The sequence below is a fragment of the Amborella trichopoda genome, chromosome 4, assembly GCF_054954075.1.
Source record: "Amborella trichopoda isolate Santa Cruz 75 chromosome 4, AtrichopodaSantaCruz75HAP2 v2.0, whole genome shotgun sequence".
NCBI lineage: Eukaryota > Viridiplantae > Streptophyta > Magnoliopsida > Amborellales > Amborellaceae > Amborella > Amborella trichopoda.
Window position 1 is genome coordinate 11,520,550 of NC_142339.1, and position 17,370 is coordinate 11,537,919.

The 17,370-nt window shown below is 33.3% G+C and overlaps 1 protein-coding gene and 1 non-coding gene across 3 annotated transcripts; both read right to left on the reverse strand.

Moving 5' to 3' along the window:
- Positions 1-2,923: 2,923 nt before the first annotated feature.
- Positions 2,924-11,411, reverse strand: LOC18426089 (ABC transporter G family member 1-like). 2 transcript variants are annotated; one of them, XM_088863672.1, is made up of 6 exons: positions 10,779-11,411; positions 7,547-7,626; positions 6,206-6,781; positions 4,802-4,996; positions 4,489-4,575; positions 2,924-3,831 (listed from the first exon to the last, which is right to left on the reverse strand). In XM_088863672.1, exons 3-6 carry the CDS (start codon positions 6,728-6,730, stop codon positions 3,478-3,480), a joined length of 1,161 nt encoding a protein of 386 aa, XP_088719798.1. In that variant the 5' UTR covers positions 6,731-6,781; positions 7,547-7,626; positions 10,779-11,411; the 3' UTR covers positions 2,924-3,477. The 2 variants fall into 2 exon arrangements, with proteins under 2 accessions (XP_088719798.1, XP_088719797.1); XM_088863671.1 differs by having other exon boundaries at positions 6,206-6,757; positions 10,779-11,408.
- A 3,760-nt stretch (positions 11,412-15,171) lies between these two features.
- On the reverse strand, positions 15,172-15,296 carry LOC148782293 (small nucleolar RNA SNORD14). The gene has a single exon (XR_016055165.1). It is a non-coding gene; the product is annotated as a small nucleolar RNA SNORD14 (small nucleolar RNA).
- Positions 15,297-17,370: the final 2,074 nt, after the last annotated feature.

The window sequence follows — 17,370 nt, forward strand, 5'->3', positions numbered from 1 at the left end:
AATTTTCTTCATCCAAACTATATCTTGTACTAAAATTTGGTATTGCAGCTTATTTTGATTTTTTAAAGTTGCAATCTTATACAAACCACACCATTAAAAATATTACATTGCTTATTCTCTATTATCTTTTTCTACCATTTCATATTTTATGAGTCCACATACTCATGTAGAACTGCGGTCCTCTTAATAATTTATTTTACAAAATTTAACAAATATAAATAAAAATAGATTATTAAACTATCCTGAGAATTTTCGGTACCCAAATTATATCTTACACTAAAATTTGGTGTTGCACCTTACTTTCAGTATTTAAGGTTGCAACCTTGTACAAACCACACCCTTAAAAATATTGCATTGCTTATTCTTTACTCTCTTTTTTACCATTTTATATTCTTTGAGTCCACAAACTCATGTAGAAATGTGGTCCCCTTAATAATTTAATTTTGAAATAGAATTTGATCCTAATTTTGAGGGAGTACATAATATTTAACAAGGAGAATATTAGCCTCTAAAAATAAAGATTTTATAAAACTAGAAATGAGATTTTTTAAAAAAAATATTCGAATTTTACTTTTTCTTTGGAGGACTATTATTTATGTGACCCGATTTTGGGGGACAGTGTAGATCTCCAAGTCCATATAGTAACATGTGGGGGCTTGGACACACCAAACAATTTTCCTTACATTGAGGGTATTTTAGTCCTTGGATTATTTTTTAGGGAAAGTCTTAAGTGTGACCCTACCCACATATAAAATATATGTGATCTCTGCTCTCAATTGTAAGATCTGAGAAGATGGCTGGAATACCTTGAGTCACAATGCCATAAGTTGGCTCTTGAGTGTCAGATCTTGATCCGATGGCTTAAAATATTTTATTTGTAATATTTTTATTCTATAAATCATTTTGCAGCGAAATTTGGGTCACATATATATCTGACAAAGGCGAACATGATAAACATAAATTAAAAAATATTTCCCCGGATAAAACAATACTAGAATACCCGTAAAACTTTAGAGGCATTCTGGTTATTTATTCTCCACATAAATATTTTTTTATTTTTTGGCTAGGTAGCCAATAAGAAGATGGGATACCTTAGTAGAATAAATATTTTTTTATTTTTTGCTAAGTGCCCAATAAGAAGATCGGATACCTCAAATTTAACTTGATTTTCTTAATTAAAAATCAAATAATGTTTTGGTGTGAAATTGTAATATGAGCAATCCTAACAATCTATTCAAATTGAACAGCTGAGAAGTGGGATCACATGAAATCTATATGTGGGTGGATCACATAGAATGCTTTCCGTATATACCTCTTTCAAGAGAGGGGCAAGTTAATAATATTAGTTTGAGAGCAGCCCGTGTCACTCTTTCGCCACTGAACATTTTGTTAGATGTTATATGCATCTTTAAAATAAACAAAGAAGAAGACGTTATTGAATTTCTGGGTTCAACAAGAAAAAGGTCATTACCTTCATAATACAATTACAAAGTATATGGATCATCGACCTCATATTTCTTATTGAATTCCATAAATGGGCTCTTCTAAGTTCAAAGAAGCCATAGGGAAGGGAACACCTATGGGAAGCCACTACGTTGCGATAAGAGAAATTTACAGAAAATCCGTTTCTATTTTTAGAAATTTGAAAATGGTCATGTATATCCTATATTTTACACTAAAATCTTACTTTTTTATCTAATAATGTATTTCAATTCTATATTTTATATTTTACACCAAAGTCTAACTTTTGTTTTATAGTGAATAATGTATTTTAATTCTATCTTATTTTCAATACATTTGATTAAGTTCAAATTTTAAGTATCCATGCTTCTTATCATAATACACTTGTAAAACATTATTAAAAATATATTTCAATGGCAAAAATACAGCTATAAATTTGAAATTTTTTTATATATTTTGTTAATTATTATTTTTTTATTTTATTTTTATTTTGGTTATATTGTGAGATGGTGATAGAGAAGTTTCTATAAGGCCTAGGTATTATGAAAACAAGATAAGCCACACCTAAAATCCTCATCTAGAAAGTACTTTTGGCAGCATAAATCTCCATGATGTATCTAAAATCAATTTTCAACATCGATAATGAAATTTGAAACTCAAAAAATGATACACATATTGAGAATCTATGAAAACTTGCTTTTAGGGGAAAATGGATGGCCTAGATAATTTGATACAATATACATTATTTTTAGAGCTTAAAATCCTAATTTTTTTCCAACCATAACGTTCAAGCTGAAATGATCGATGTAAATATTTTCCAATACTTGAATCGCAATTTCCAATATTTTGATAGGGCTGCAGCCTTATCAAACAAATTTCCAGTATTGATTCCCCAAATTTGAGCTAAATTAAATAAAATAAAAGTTAAAACACAATTCACACTCTCAAAAAATGAGACTATAACATATATATGTCGATTTTTAAATTTTGATAATTATAAATTTTGCTTGAGTGATGCCTAAATTGCGATCAATCCTATATTTCATGAGCTCATTGAGAGAGAGCAAGGAAGTACAATAATAATACGTAACACTTTTTTTTTCTTTTGGGAATACATATATATTTTTTTTTTTTTTTGATAAGTCAGTTGGGGAGAAAGCCTCATCCCAAAATTTTTATTAATAATAGAATACATTCACATAATTACTATACAATAAATAAATGGCAATGGAAAAACATATACAATGACCCTAGCCTAACATGTACATTAACTTCATTTCAAGTAAACAGATGATCTCTGCCCACCATGAAGGGGACTGCGTCATATTTGATAATTTCGAGGGTTATCCAACCTCATAGTAATAAGTGTACCAATACGTGTACTGTATATTTACCCTGGAGATCCAACTTCCATGTTCCAACGAAATCAGCTTGTTTCATCTGTCAAATGGACAAAGAGATAGGAAGAAAACTTGTATCTTCACTATTATCAACACTTAGATATAAAATCAGTAGTAATTTTGCAATAAATTAATTTGTACAGTAAGAAACAAATTCTATTCTAGGAGAAAAGGGCATTTCTTTCTACTCTTCTGTCGCTTGCTAGGAAGGCCGAGCTAAAAGGGCCCAAAAAGCCCTTACATATTGGAGTATGGCCACAAAGGCCTCACGACTGCCATTTACCTCATGGTCTCATTTTTCTATTATTTTAAAAGACATTTAATAATATTATTTACTTTATGCTATTTTCAATAAGTTACTTTTCAACTAATTTTTCTTCATCACATTCTCACTAAACTTAATTATGCCCAAGAACATGAGCCTATATAAAACCACCATGCCCAACAATATGGCCAAGTCCACCCACTTGGAGTACCCCATCTCCACTTGCCATGTCTCTGTTAAAATCTTCTCTCCTGTTATGGTGGGTGACCCTCCTACTAAGCCATTAGGGAAAGTAAGACCCTCAAACTCATTCTTGTAAAAACCTTGGTTAGCAAACTTATGGAATGCGATTTAGTACATTGGGTACTTCCAAAACGGCTTAGGCAAGTCGTTAGGCAGTCGGAAAAAGCCACCGTTCAGCATCATGACACCTTGGATACCGGCACCGGTGATGATGCCCATGAGGAAGTCGGGGACGAGGCTCGCAACAATCATCATGAGGCTCTCTACAAGCATCATGCACACAAAGAGGACTAGAGCAAAGTAGATGAAGTGCTCCGCTCCATCTTGAAGACGAGCCAGGTAGTAGGTGATGGCTCCTGGGATTAGAGAGATGAGGAGGAGGTAGGGGGTGGAAGAGATGGTGTTTCCAATCACATAGGCGCCCACGCCATAGTGCCCGTTTAGTCTCTCACGCCCGAAGATCTGTGACCATGAGGATCAATCCATGTGAGAGACACATAGAGAGAGCGAGAGTCTCTAGTCATTTGCATCTTGGATTATTAGGTGAGATGTTTTGACCCCTCGATGTAATTTTTTCGTTTTCTTCTAATCTTTAAGCTTTTTATATGGAAAATATTTATATAGAGCCGAGGCTCTAAACAATCAAATTAGAGTCCACCTAAAAATTTTTGAGGTTGTTTTGATGCCCAAATATCCTTAAATTGATAATCTCGATATCAAGATTCATAGACATGAGAAAAAATTGGATTTCAAGTTTTAGAAATAGTGTATCTTGTAACGTATTTTTGGACCGTCAATTTTCAAGTTTTCATAGATATGCTTGATCTACAGTGTTTTTCAAACTTTGAATTTCATTACTAAAGATGAAAATATATTTTAAAGCTATCACAAAGATTTCCAGTATTTAAACTACCTTTCTCGATACTATTTGAAGGTGCGCTTTACTTTGATTGTTTAGAGCTTATGCTCTATACAAATTGCACCCTTTTTATATAGGTTCATGGTTCCGTACTCTTGATTCTTTTTTCTTTAGTATTCTAAGTCAGTCATCAAAATTTTTCTTATTGTTGCTGTAAAAAGGAAAATAAATATATGGAAAGATAGTAATGAAAAAACGACCTTCATGTCCTCCACAAAGGAAGGGAAGCCGCCAATCGCCATGAACGTCCAAAATGCTGCCACAAACATGAGCATGGACCCTCTCGCCTAAAATGTTTGTCAATACAAAACACACGAGAACCATGATATTTAGAAGGTAGAAAGCATAGGTTGTTCAACTTTTGATTGAAGTTTAATGGACTCAAGGCAAAGGCGATCAGGTGCCACAACATGACATTTTGAGTTCCATTTTTACCACAAGTAAGGCTGTTCCCCACTGATCTACCCTAAAAAGCAAAACAAACTTTGAATTGAAGCACAATGTCACACTAACCTGAATGGAGCCAAAGTTGTGGCCAATGTCAAAGAAGATGGTGCCTACACACACACACAACGCAATGTAGATTCCTAGACGCAAACAATAATATCCCAAATCCCTATGCATGTTCACAAAAGATCTTCTTGTCAAGACTGATGCTTGTGTAAAGAAGCTTGCTTGGCTTCCTTTCTTTGTCAATGCTTCTCCCTCCTATAACAAATCTTTCAAAGAGTTAGACACACATATGGAGAGAGAGAGAGATTGAGAGAGAGAGGTCTTACACTCTTGGATATATCAGCTACACGAGCAAGGACTTGTTTGGCCATGGTGGATGACTTGTAAGACTTGACTAAGATATCAATGGCCGCATAAGCTTTTATGGCCTTGGCCTCGGGACCTTGTTCAATATCCTAAAGAAATTGTCTACTTCTTAGTGACAAGCAACAACCTTGGATGAACAAACACCAGCCCAAATCCAAGAATTGCAAGCCTAGGAGTGCTTGAAAAAGTATTGGGCTTGACTTGGGCCATCATATAAATATATATGATATATATTCTCCAGCATGGCATAACTCGGCCCATTGGCCAGTGCACCTTACTTTTTAGAAAAATTTCAATAAAAGTGTCGAAACCCATTGCAATGTAGCTCAAAGAATAAAAAGATTACAAATTGCACTTAATATAAATGGATATATGAATCGGGTACTTAAAGAAATTGTGGAAACTTTGTCTTCCAACTTGCCCCAATTCGATATTAGGAAGCCATAACAATTAAGGGTTCTTTGGTAATTTTAGCCCCAAATAAGCTTTAACAAGGATGTAGTTTGTATAGAGCCTAGGCTCTAAACAATAAAATTAAAGCCTACTTTCAAATAGTATTGAGAAAATCTTTGTGAAAGCTATAAAATATATTTTCATATTTGCTTATAAAGTTTCAAGTTTCAAATTATCCATGAAACTTGAAAATCTTGAAAATTGACTGTCCAAAAATATGTTACAAAATACAATATTTTGAAAATCTTGAAAATTTTGATGTCGAGATGATCAAGTTGAAGATATTTGGGAATCAAAACAACCTCTTTTAGTAAATTTTTATAGGAAGGCTCAAATTTGATTGTTTAGAGCCTCGGCTCTATATAAACTTTTCCCATAACTAAATGACACTTTTGAGGGTAAAATTACCAAAAACCTCCAATTTTTTTGGCTTGTCATTACTGATTGGGTGAAATTTGGATAGTTTTCAACCTTTTCTTTGATGAAGTGCTTGATTGATAATGAAATTTAAAGGCATATCCCCAATTGTAATTTGTAATATTTTAACCCATTTAGTGATATTGTAAAGGTTTCAACCCATTTTCCCTATTTTCTTGGCCCAAACCCGGTCCAAAAGCCCACATAGATTGTGCATATTCCAATTACCTTATCAAAGTCAGAGTTGATGGTGCGGAGGAAGTGATCTGATGGGTTTCTCAGTGAAGGGCAAGGGAACCCACTCAGTGTAAAAAACTCACTGGCTGCAGTGGCCGGGCAAAAATACACAGTTTTCCCAGTGGAGAGGAGGCATAGTGTGCTGAAGAGGGCGAACACCTCAGCACCAGGCTGGTGTATCGATGCCACCACGGTTCGACCATCATGCGAAGCCAAACGTACAATTCGAGTCATGACATGGTAAGATGCTGCACTGTCGAGCCCACTAGTGGGCTCATCAAGAAGGAGAAGGCTAGGTCTCGTGAGGATCTCAATACAAACGCTCACCCTTCTCTTTTGGCCACCAGTTAGTCCCTTAACGCCCCAACCCCCTATCCTTGTATGCATCGCATCTTGTAAACCCATCTCTCTGATGGTTGTCTCAGCCCTCTCTCTCTTTTGGGAGCTCGACATGGTGCTGGTCAACTGGAGCTGGGCTGAAGAGTACACCGCTTGCCATACCGTGAGGGTGGTCATGAGTGTATCATCTTGGGTCACATGGGCCTAGGTTCCAAAAGGCATATGAGCCTATATAGATTAGAAATTGAAAGTGAGCGGTGCTGGATCGGTCCTTTGCATCTACGAAGAGGTTTATATAGAGGCGAGGCTCTAAACAATCAAATTAGAGCCCACCTTAAAAATTTCATTAGAAGAGGTTGTTTTGATGTCCAAACATCCTCAAATTGATCATCTCGACATCAAGATGCATGGACATGAGAAGCAACATAAATTTCAAGTTTTGGAAATAGTGCATCTTGTAATGCATTTTTGGATCGTCAATTTTCAAGCTCTTCATGTTTTCACGGATTTGCTCTATCAACACTATTTTTGAAGCTGTAAAATTTTTAATTAAAGACTAAAAAATATTTTAAGGCTATCACAAAGATTTCCAATATTGAAACCATATTTCACGACACTATTTGAAGGTAGGCTTTACTTTGATTGTGTAAAGCCTCGGCTCTATACAAACCGCACCATTACATTTAAGGTGCATGATATATCCTACACCATGGAAACATGTATTGCGTTCTAAATGATGAATGGTCGAGATTTACTCTATCCAATTGACTGCTCATCATCAAGAATTGTTGTTAATCTCTCAATGGTTTTTGGATGTCCCCATGGTGTAGCACATACTAAATAGAACTTTAGGAACCCTGTTCTTCTATTTAGGAACCATGTACCTTAGTATAGGGTCCAACGACTAAATTAAGAGGGCTCAACGACTAAATTAAGAGGGCTGATCCCAATGTAAAATCCAGAATTAATGCATCAAGTAAGGTATGTCCATACCGATGTTCCATATGCTAGGGCTTGTTTCCGACCATTGACAAGGATCTCCCCTATTTGTTTTGTGTTAGAACTCACTCGGCCTACAAATCAAGCAATCCAAGTGTAGGACATCACAATTGTCAGAATACAAAGAGCACTCCTGAAAAATGAAAGGGCTGTGTGATCTAGCACAACATGTACAATCAAATTTTTTGCATTCTTTCTTATGCAATACCGGCTAGATGACTTACATATGTCTAGAAAATATAACATTAATTTACAAAAATAAAACCAAATACAACCTAGGATCTTCTCTTGCATACCATTGCAATTCTATGAAAAAAATATAGTTAAATTCATTATTTTTAACAAATACTTGTATTAGTAGGAATTTAGAAGAGATGCTATCCTTGTACAATAGAGTCTTAATGAACAAAGTTTATTTTCGTAAATATTAAATTTAAGTCCTCGAATTATAAGGAGTCCCTTAATTTTTATTTCCAATACAAATAAGGAATGCGACATTTTTTAATTTTTATAAAATTTAATTATTAACATTTTATTGTTAAACATAATTTATTTCAATTTAAATTATGAAATTTAAAAATAAAGTAATAATGTTAATGCATCAAAGGCTATCTATTTTGATTGATAGCTGCTCGTGACTAAACACACTCATTCAAGGAAGGAACAAGTTTAGATGAGGTGTGAACGTCAAACTATAGAGGTAAAGTGTACCATAAACATCCACTTAAAATTAATCATCCCGGCCACAGAATATAAGAATATACAAGAAAGATTTCAAGTCCTAGAATTAATGCAATGAACTATTTGGACCATTCATTTTCTAAAATTTAAAGTAAGTTTAGATTAACTATGTCTGAACTATTTTTGGAGCTTTAAATGCATAATTCAGAGAAATATAGATTTTCAAGCTACTATTGCTCGAGCAAATGGAGAAGTAAAAATCTAATCCGAGATTGGAACCCTAATTATCGTATCAAATTGCATTGCCTGCCTTTTATAGGTAACTTCAAATAATCTGTATTTTTTTTTAAATAACATTTTGTTTTCTTTTGGATAAGTTGGGTTACTGAAATTAGGCTCCCCTAAAAATAGGGGCGAACCAGGTTGTCAGCATTATTACGCTTAAAAGGACGAGAAAACCCTAATGTTCCAAAAAATTTGTGCATCCAAACAAAGTATAAACAACCAAACATCATTTTTGGTGGTATTAGAACTTCGCTTTGATTAGAATGTTCCGTTTTGTTACGGCATGTTTGGTTGGTGCACGTTAAAATTGCCTTATACATATTTTTGTAAATAAAACTCATCATAAAATATTTTACTTTAAAATGGTCCACTTTGCATAAAACTATAACCACATTTCAACCCATGGCAAGCATTTCTCTGGTTTTATTTAAATATAATATATAAATTACTAATATATATTTATTTTATGTTATGTTATATTATACTCTATGTTTTATATTATTAATGTATATTAGTATTATATATAATAGATATTACCTCTATATCTATGTCTTCTCACATATTTTTGGATTTTGTTAAAACCCCAACGACAAATGCTATCCCCACTTGGACCAATACAACACCAAAAGTGCGTCAGAAAGGGTGGAGTTGAAGCTTATCCTTACATATCCAGTCCCTATACATTGGATTCAGAACTAATGGAATAGCTATATAATATATAAAGAAGAAAGTTTATATAGAGCTGAGGCTCTAAACAATAAACTTTGAGCCTACCTCAAAAAGTTCACTAAAGAGGTTGTTTTGATGCTCAAATTTATTCAAATTGATCATCTTGACATCAAGATGCATGGACATGAGAAAAAAAGGATTTCAAGTTTTGCAAATAGTGTATTTTGTAATGCATTTCTAGACCTTCAATTTTCAAGTTTTCATAGATTTACCGATCTATACTTTTTTTGAAGCCTTGAACTTTATAAATAAATATGGAAATATATTTTCAGGCTATCACAAAGATTTCTAGTAGTGAAACCATATTTCTCGACACTATTTGAAAGTAGGCTCTAATTTGATTTTTTAGAGCCTATGCTCTATACAAACTGCACCCATAAAATTATATACTATATTACGTATATTTATATTATACTGAATTATATTATATAGATATATATTATATTTATAATGTATTACATATTATATCTAATATATTTAGTTTATTATATATAATATATAATATATTGTATTTTATTAATATTTAAATATTATTTGAATAAATATAACTATATATTTTAAGTTATAATAATTAAATAACACATGTATTTAAGTACTAAGCAAGTTATCGAACATATGAATTACCCAAAAAAAAAAACAAATTGCCAAACACATGTTAACAAACTTTGAGAAATGAAAGTTTACGAAAGTCTTTTTTTTTGCAAAGTGTTTACGTCTATAAATATTTTTTTCCAAATAAACATGCCGTTAGACCAAGCCCGGATCACAAGAGCCTACCTAGACCACTAAGGGCTTCTACCAAATAAAAAAATCAATCGGCCAAAATATTTTGCACTCCCCCTTGGGAGTACCTATTTACTATGGGTAAAACTCAATTTAGAAGCACTTTTAGGATTCCAAATTCCGAAGATGTAACCTTCTCAATCCATAAACTAACTTTACTAAATTTTTTTTTAATGAATCACAACCTCGATGTACTTAAACAACAATGCCTCAAGATTAAAAAGAGGCTGTTCATTTCTTGGAGGTTTAGATCGAAGTACTAGAGAACTCAAAATCAAAATTCTCTTCCCAAAATAATGATAGGGGGTTCCTCAAATCTGAGATAAAAAATCCTTTTAAGTCAGTCTTTTCCCCAAGGGATAAATTAATATGTGAACAATTGTTTCATGCGGGCTGGACTGCATTTCTACAATATGCGATCGATAGGTATAAAGTATCCCTCTTAAAGATGGATGCAAGTAGGTGATCCATCTAAACGGTCCAAATGTTTTTTTTTTAATATAATTATTATTTATAATTTCATAATATATTTATTTTCATATTCATGATCTCCATGGTAAAAATTATATATTCGCTAATTATTAGGATTAAATTATATTTAAAATAAGTATAATTTAATTGCCAAGCCCACATTTCAACATTTGCGGGCTTGGCCGCATGCTAACCACGTCCTTAATATTTTCCCACATGAACATAGTGAACATGCTCAATAATAAAAAAATCTAAAGTTGAAAGAAAAGCCTCAAACCTGCAAGTGCATCAAGAAAGGTTGACTTTCCGCACCCTGACGGGCCCATGATAGCCAAGACCTCGCCTGGTTGGGAGCACCCATTGAGCCCCTTTAGAATTGTGCACGCACCCTCTGTCCCAGGAGCCGTGACCCACAGATCGGTCCATGTTAATGACAATTTGGACCCAGTGGAGCCTACTGGATCGATATCGGGCCGAACAGACTTATGCTTGGTCCTACCCATCTCCACACTAGTCTCAGCAGTGTGTTTAGAGCAAATCTTGGCCGGTTGCAGAGCTGGTGAATTGAGGTGGAAGAAGCATTCGGTGGTGGTTGATGCATCCTCATCTGTGTCGGAGACATTTAGGCTCGGGTTTGGTTGGAATGGTTTGGGAGTGATTTCATCAAGGGAGATGTCGTCTTTGGATTCATGTTGGAAGGGATTGTGGCCGAGGAAAGAGTTTGGGGATTGTGTTGGGCTCGACCTCGGCGTCCATCGTGGGACATAACGGGGTGAGGCCATCGAGATTGAGAGCAGCTTGAACAAGAATGTAGGGGAAAGAGAGAGAGAGAGAGAGAGTGAGAGATAGAGAGATAGAGAGAGAGAGAGAGGGGAGGGGCGGACGGGGGCTGGGAAGACTGGTTTGAGGGGACGATGGTTTTAAACTCTTTTTGGTCCATTTAAAATGCGCGTGTAGAGGTATTTTGATCATTTTAGTTTATCGAAAATATTTTTTGAATATTTTTCGCTAGTGCGATTTTAATAGAGGAATGAACATAAAAAATTTAGTGTCAAATTAGTCTATAGAAAAAAGGAAAATCCACACATAGTACATCAAGCAATGAACTTAGGGGCCCGCTTGTGGAAAAAATGGCTCCTGCCATTGTTTCAAATGGCTCCTGCCTTTGCTTCAAAAGAAAATTTAATGGCCTCAATCATCAATGCAAACAGTTGCCTATCTCTCTCTCCAATGACTTAGAGATGCAGTTGTCTGTCTCTTGACATGGAGATGACCCACACATCTTTCTCTCTCTTAGATGGTTTTAAGAGGACCTGACTTTCTACATTTATCATGGAAATTTTTTTACTGAATCACATCAATGCATCGTGCCTATCTTCATGTATAGAAACTCCATCTTTCGACATGATTTAGAGGTGTGCCTTCTTGGATTATTTACGATGGATACCTCAAGGAAATACTCTCTAATTTCCCGGAACTAGTTTTTGGGTCCACACGTAAATTTTGCCTCCCCTATAGAAGGAACTCGCGAGGAGGGCTTGTAGCAAGCATTTCATCAGTGCTTGTTTTGTCAATGGAAGCACCATGGAAGCTAGAAAAGGAGCCCTTCTTCCCCACCCTCTGCGTCTTATCCCAATATTACCATTCACTGCTGTCATGTGCTTTTTCGATTTCTCCATGGCCTTAGAGGGCTCCCCATTTTGTAGAGAAAATGAAATAGTGGCCCCCTTGGATTTCAAAGCTTCTAATTCCAACCCAAATGCTACATTGAAGGTCCAAATGGATTCCTGGAAGGGGTTGAATTGTTGTGAGTGGGAAGCAGTGGAGTGCCACAGTTCCTCTTGTAGTGGTTCCTACCTTTATATTATTTTGGGATGGGTTGATGCAATAATATAAATCCAACGGCCCATATTAAAAATGGGTTGATCAGATGCTGACGACTTCATTTTATAATATAATTTTAATATTTTTTTTCTATAAATCCCAATCACATGAAATTTGGAATATCCATTCTTCTCATCAAGACACATCCAAAAAAAGTTCTACAAAATAATTTAAAATAATAAATTAATCAAAATTCCCTTTAAACTTTTTAAGTGTATTTTGGTCTTTTTATTAATTATTTTTTGATATCTTTATGTGATTATTCTATTTTTAAAGATAAAAGCCTTAAATTTAAAATGATTTAGATTTATAGGAAAAAAATAAAATTAAAATGCAAAATACAATCCTAATCATTAGATCACCCTAAAATCAATATGGGCCATTGAGCATTCACTGTAACTATCAGGTAACTATCAGCTAGCGGCCTGCCCTCATATTCTCCCTGTTATTGTATATTAAACTTCCCATGTTTTTTTTGTTCTTTCAATGCACATTTTTATTAAGGGTGTGGTTACAACATTAAACAATTCAATTAAGGTGAACCTCCAAATTTTATCATAACTTGTAATTTTGGTATTAAAAATTCTTAAGATTATTTGAAAAACTATTTTCACATCTAATTATAAACCTTTAAGCTCTAAAAATAGTTAAAATCAAGTAGATCTAGATATGTATGAAAATCTTGAAAATGGATGGTCTATATATATGTATGAAAATCTTGAGAATGGACGGTCTAGATAATGTGTTGCACTATGCACTATTTTTTAGATTTTAATCTTTTTTTTTTTCTTTTTCATATTCATACATCTCAATGTCGAGATAATCAAATAGAAGATTTTTCAACATTAAAACAACCTTTTTCAAATGGATTTTTTAGGCGCATCCGTAGTTCTACATTTTAAGGTACATTTCATGGATGCAACCCTATGTAAACTTTTTCAGTGATCTCCTTGTAGTATAGGTATATAGTTTCACATAAGATGTTTCTAAATAATTGTGATCTCCTTATAGTATAGGTATATGGTTTCATATAATATGTTTGTAAATAATTGTGATCTCCTTGTAATATAGGTATATGGCTTCATTGAATACATCGCTTCTTTTTAACTGGGTTATGTTATTGAGAGTTTGTTTGAACTAATTTTTTAATGTATTTCCTACACTCTGTTTCCTGCCTCGCCTTTGGATGTCGTACATGCGGAGATAATATGATGGAGGTATATGAAGTAATTATTTAAATGGTGTGGTTTCTGAAGGGTTACAACCTCAATATGCACTATTCATTTTATTTTTTTTATATTCATGCATCTCAATGTCAAATCTCAATATCAAGATGATCAATTAGAGGATTTTTCAGCATTAAAATAACATTTTTAGTTGGATTTTTAAGGTGCACCTTTAATTCTACTTTTTAAGATTGCAACCTTTCATAAACTTTTTCATTATTTAAATAATCTTTTACATATTTAATTTTGTATTAATTCCTACATAAATTTAACTGGGACTAAGAGTTTTATTATCATCAACCTCCAAAACCAAAACTGATTTAATTTTTACAAACAATTTATAGAGAACCAACTCTCATTGGAAGAGATTTTTGATGAGAGAAATTTGTTGGAGGTTTGTTTCCAAACAAAGTTTATTGTTTTATACGAATTGGAAAATGATTTTTGGAGTGAGACAAGTTTGTTTTCAATCAATGTTTAACTGTATTATATTGATTAGAATACAGTATTTTTCATTGTGATTTTGTATGCAACGAAACAACTCAAGAACGTCTATTTCTAATCTCGCCACACTTATAGTCAACCGCAACCCAAAATAAGAAACATGAATAGTAACCATTTTAAATGTATATAATATGATCTCATTCCCTCTACCAAAGTAATGTAATTTTTAATAATTTTAAGACTACGCTTTTCACTGCCTTCCTACTTTCGTGATACATCTGTTGCAAATTTTCCCTTCGCCGGAAAAATTTGAGTTTTTCAAGAGAATATAAATTTAGTTTTTGTTGCACTAAACAAGAAAGCGCAATTGTTTTTTGGGGAAATTATAATTCCCCCCCCCAAGAGCTAAACTTTCGTGAAAATCGAAAGCTCTGATACATTCCATAGCATGGCCAAGTTAATATACTTTTGAGAAATTAGAAACAAACAAAAAAGGCCCAAATAAAAATGAGAGCTACCTTATATGGATAACTCAGTTAAAAGGCCCGAAACAACTAAAGTAAAGCCTAGAAAATCAAATTAAAACTTTGAAGACGTTATTTTGATGCCAAAAACATTGATAATCTCAAAAGGAAAAATATTTTAAATCTTGGTATCCGTATCTCTTGTAATACGTTGTAATACATTTTGTGGAACATTAGAGATGTTGAACATAAATTTTCCTGCCATCAACTTTAAATGCGATTGAAAAAAATCAATTTAAACATGAAAAAAAAACATATTAAAAGTCAAACTACATCCAGGAATAACACAGAGGAATACTCACTCCAAAACGAGTATCACAACCAGCAAAAATATTCTAAAATGTTAATACAGTACATAAGAATTCATAAAAATCTTAAAAATGTCAAAAGAGCAAAGAAGAATTCATAGAGAGATCGAGAGAATAAGCAAGAATAAGATTACAAAAATTAACCAAAAGAGACCACTAAATAGATGGACAAGAAGATCTGAGAGAGAGAGAGAGAGAGAAAAAGAGAGAACGAAGACATAACTTCTAAAAAAGCACAGACTTTAAAGAAAGACAGGAGTAGGACTGAATTTTGTGAGAGAGAGCGTCTCAGACATCCAAGGAAGAGTTAGGCAGCATTAGCTCTCAAGCCTGGCGGGTCGAAAGTTCTTAGGCGGCCACTGCGAATGTTTTTTTGAGAAAGAAGCGTTTCCTTTTATCATCATTGACACAACCATTCATCCAATATAAACATCTTCACATGAAGATCACATCAAAACCATTACAGAGTTATCAAAGACCTTGATTTAAAAAGCCCAACAGATCAGAGAAACAAACCCATTGAAAGGTTCATTATGTTATCATCCCGACCTCGAGATATATAGGTGTAAACAACAAAAAAAGTTATTTCAAGGTTGGTTTGAAGTTTGAAAGGTTTTTAACGGATCATCTCGACATCGTGATGTATGTTGAAAAAACAAAAATAAATAAATTTCAAGTCCCAAATATAGTGCATCTTGCAACACAATATGTGAATCGTCTATTTTAAAGATTTTCATGTGTTTATAGATCTACTTGAATTAAACTATTTTTTGGGTCCAAAATTTAGAATTAGAAATGAGAATAGATTATTAAGCTATCCTAAGAATTTTCTTCATCCAAATTATATCTTGTACTAAAATTTGGTATTGCAGCTTATTTTGATTTTTTAAAGTTGCAATCTTATACAAACCACACCATTAAAAATATTACATTGCTTATTCTCTATTATCTTTTTCTACCATTTCATATTTTATGAGTCCACATACTCATGTAGAACTGCGGTCCTCTTAATAATTTATTTTACAAAATTTAACAAATATAAATAAAAATAGATTATTAAACTATCCTAAGAATTTTCGGTGCCCAAATTATATCTTATACTAAAATTTGGTGTTGCGCCTTACTTTGATTATTTAAGGTTGCAACCTTGTACAAACCACACCCTTAAAAATATTGCATTGCTTATTCTTTACTCTCTTTTTTACCATTTTATATTCTTTGAGTCCACAAACTCATGTAGAAATGTGGTCCCCTTAATAATTTAATTTTGAAATAGAATTTGATCCTAATTTTGAGGGAGTACATAATATTTAACAAGGAGAATATTAGCCTCTAAAAATAAAGATTTTATAAAACTAGAAATGAGATTTTTTTAAAAAAATATTCGAATTTTACTTTTTCTTTGGAGGACTATTATTTATGTGACCCGATTTTGGGGGACAGTGTAGATCTCCAAGTCCATATAGTAACATGTGGGGGCTTGGACACACCAAACAATTTTCCTTACATTGAGGGTATTTTAGTCCTTGGATTATTTTTTAGGGAAAGTCTTAAGTGTGACCCTACCCACATATAAAATATATGTGATCTCTGCTCTCAATTGTAAGATCTGAGAAGATGGCTGGAATACCTTGAGTCACAATGCCATAAGTTGGCTCTTGAGTGTCAGATCTTGATCCGATGGCTTAAAATATTTTATTTATAATATTTTTATTCTATAAATCATTTTGCAGCGAAATTTGGGTCACATATATATCTGACAAAGGCGAACATGATAAACATAAATTAAAAAATATTTCCCCGGATAAAACAATACTAGAATACCCCGTAAAACTTTAGAGGCATTCTGGTTATTTATTCTCCACATAAATATTTTTTTATTTTTTGGCTAGGTAGCCAATAAGAAGATGGGATACCTTAGTAGAATAAATATTTTTTTATTTTTTGCTAAGTGCCCAATAAGAAGATCAGATACCTCAAATTTAACTTGATTTTCTTAATTAAAAATCAAATAATGTTTTGGTGTGAAATTGTAATATGAGCAATCCTAACAATCTATTCAAATTGAACAGCTGAGAAGTGGGATCACATGAAATCTATATGTGGGTGGATCACATAGAATGCTTTCCGTATATACCTCTTTCAAGAGAGGGGCAAGTTAATAATATTAGTTTGAGAGCAGCCCGTGTCACTCTTTCGCCACTGAACATTTTGTTAGATGTTATATGCATCTTTAAAATAAACAAAGAAGAAGACGTTATTGAATTTCTGGGTTCAACAAGAAAAAGGTCATTACCTTCATAATACAATTACAAAGTATATGGATCATCGACCTCATATTTCTTATTGAATTCCATAAATGGGCTCTTCTAAGTTCAAAGAAGCCATAGGGAAGGGAACACCTATGGGAAGCCACTACGTTGCGATAAGAGAAATTTACAGAAAATCCGTTTCTATTTTTAGAAATTTGAAAATGGTCATGT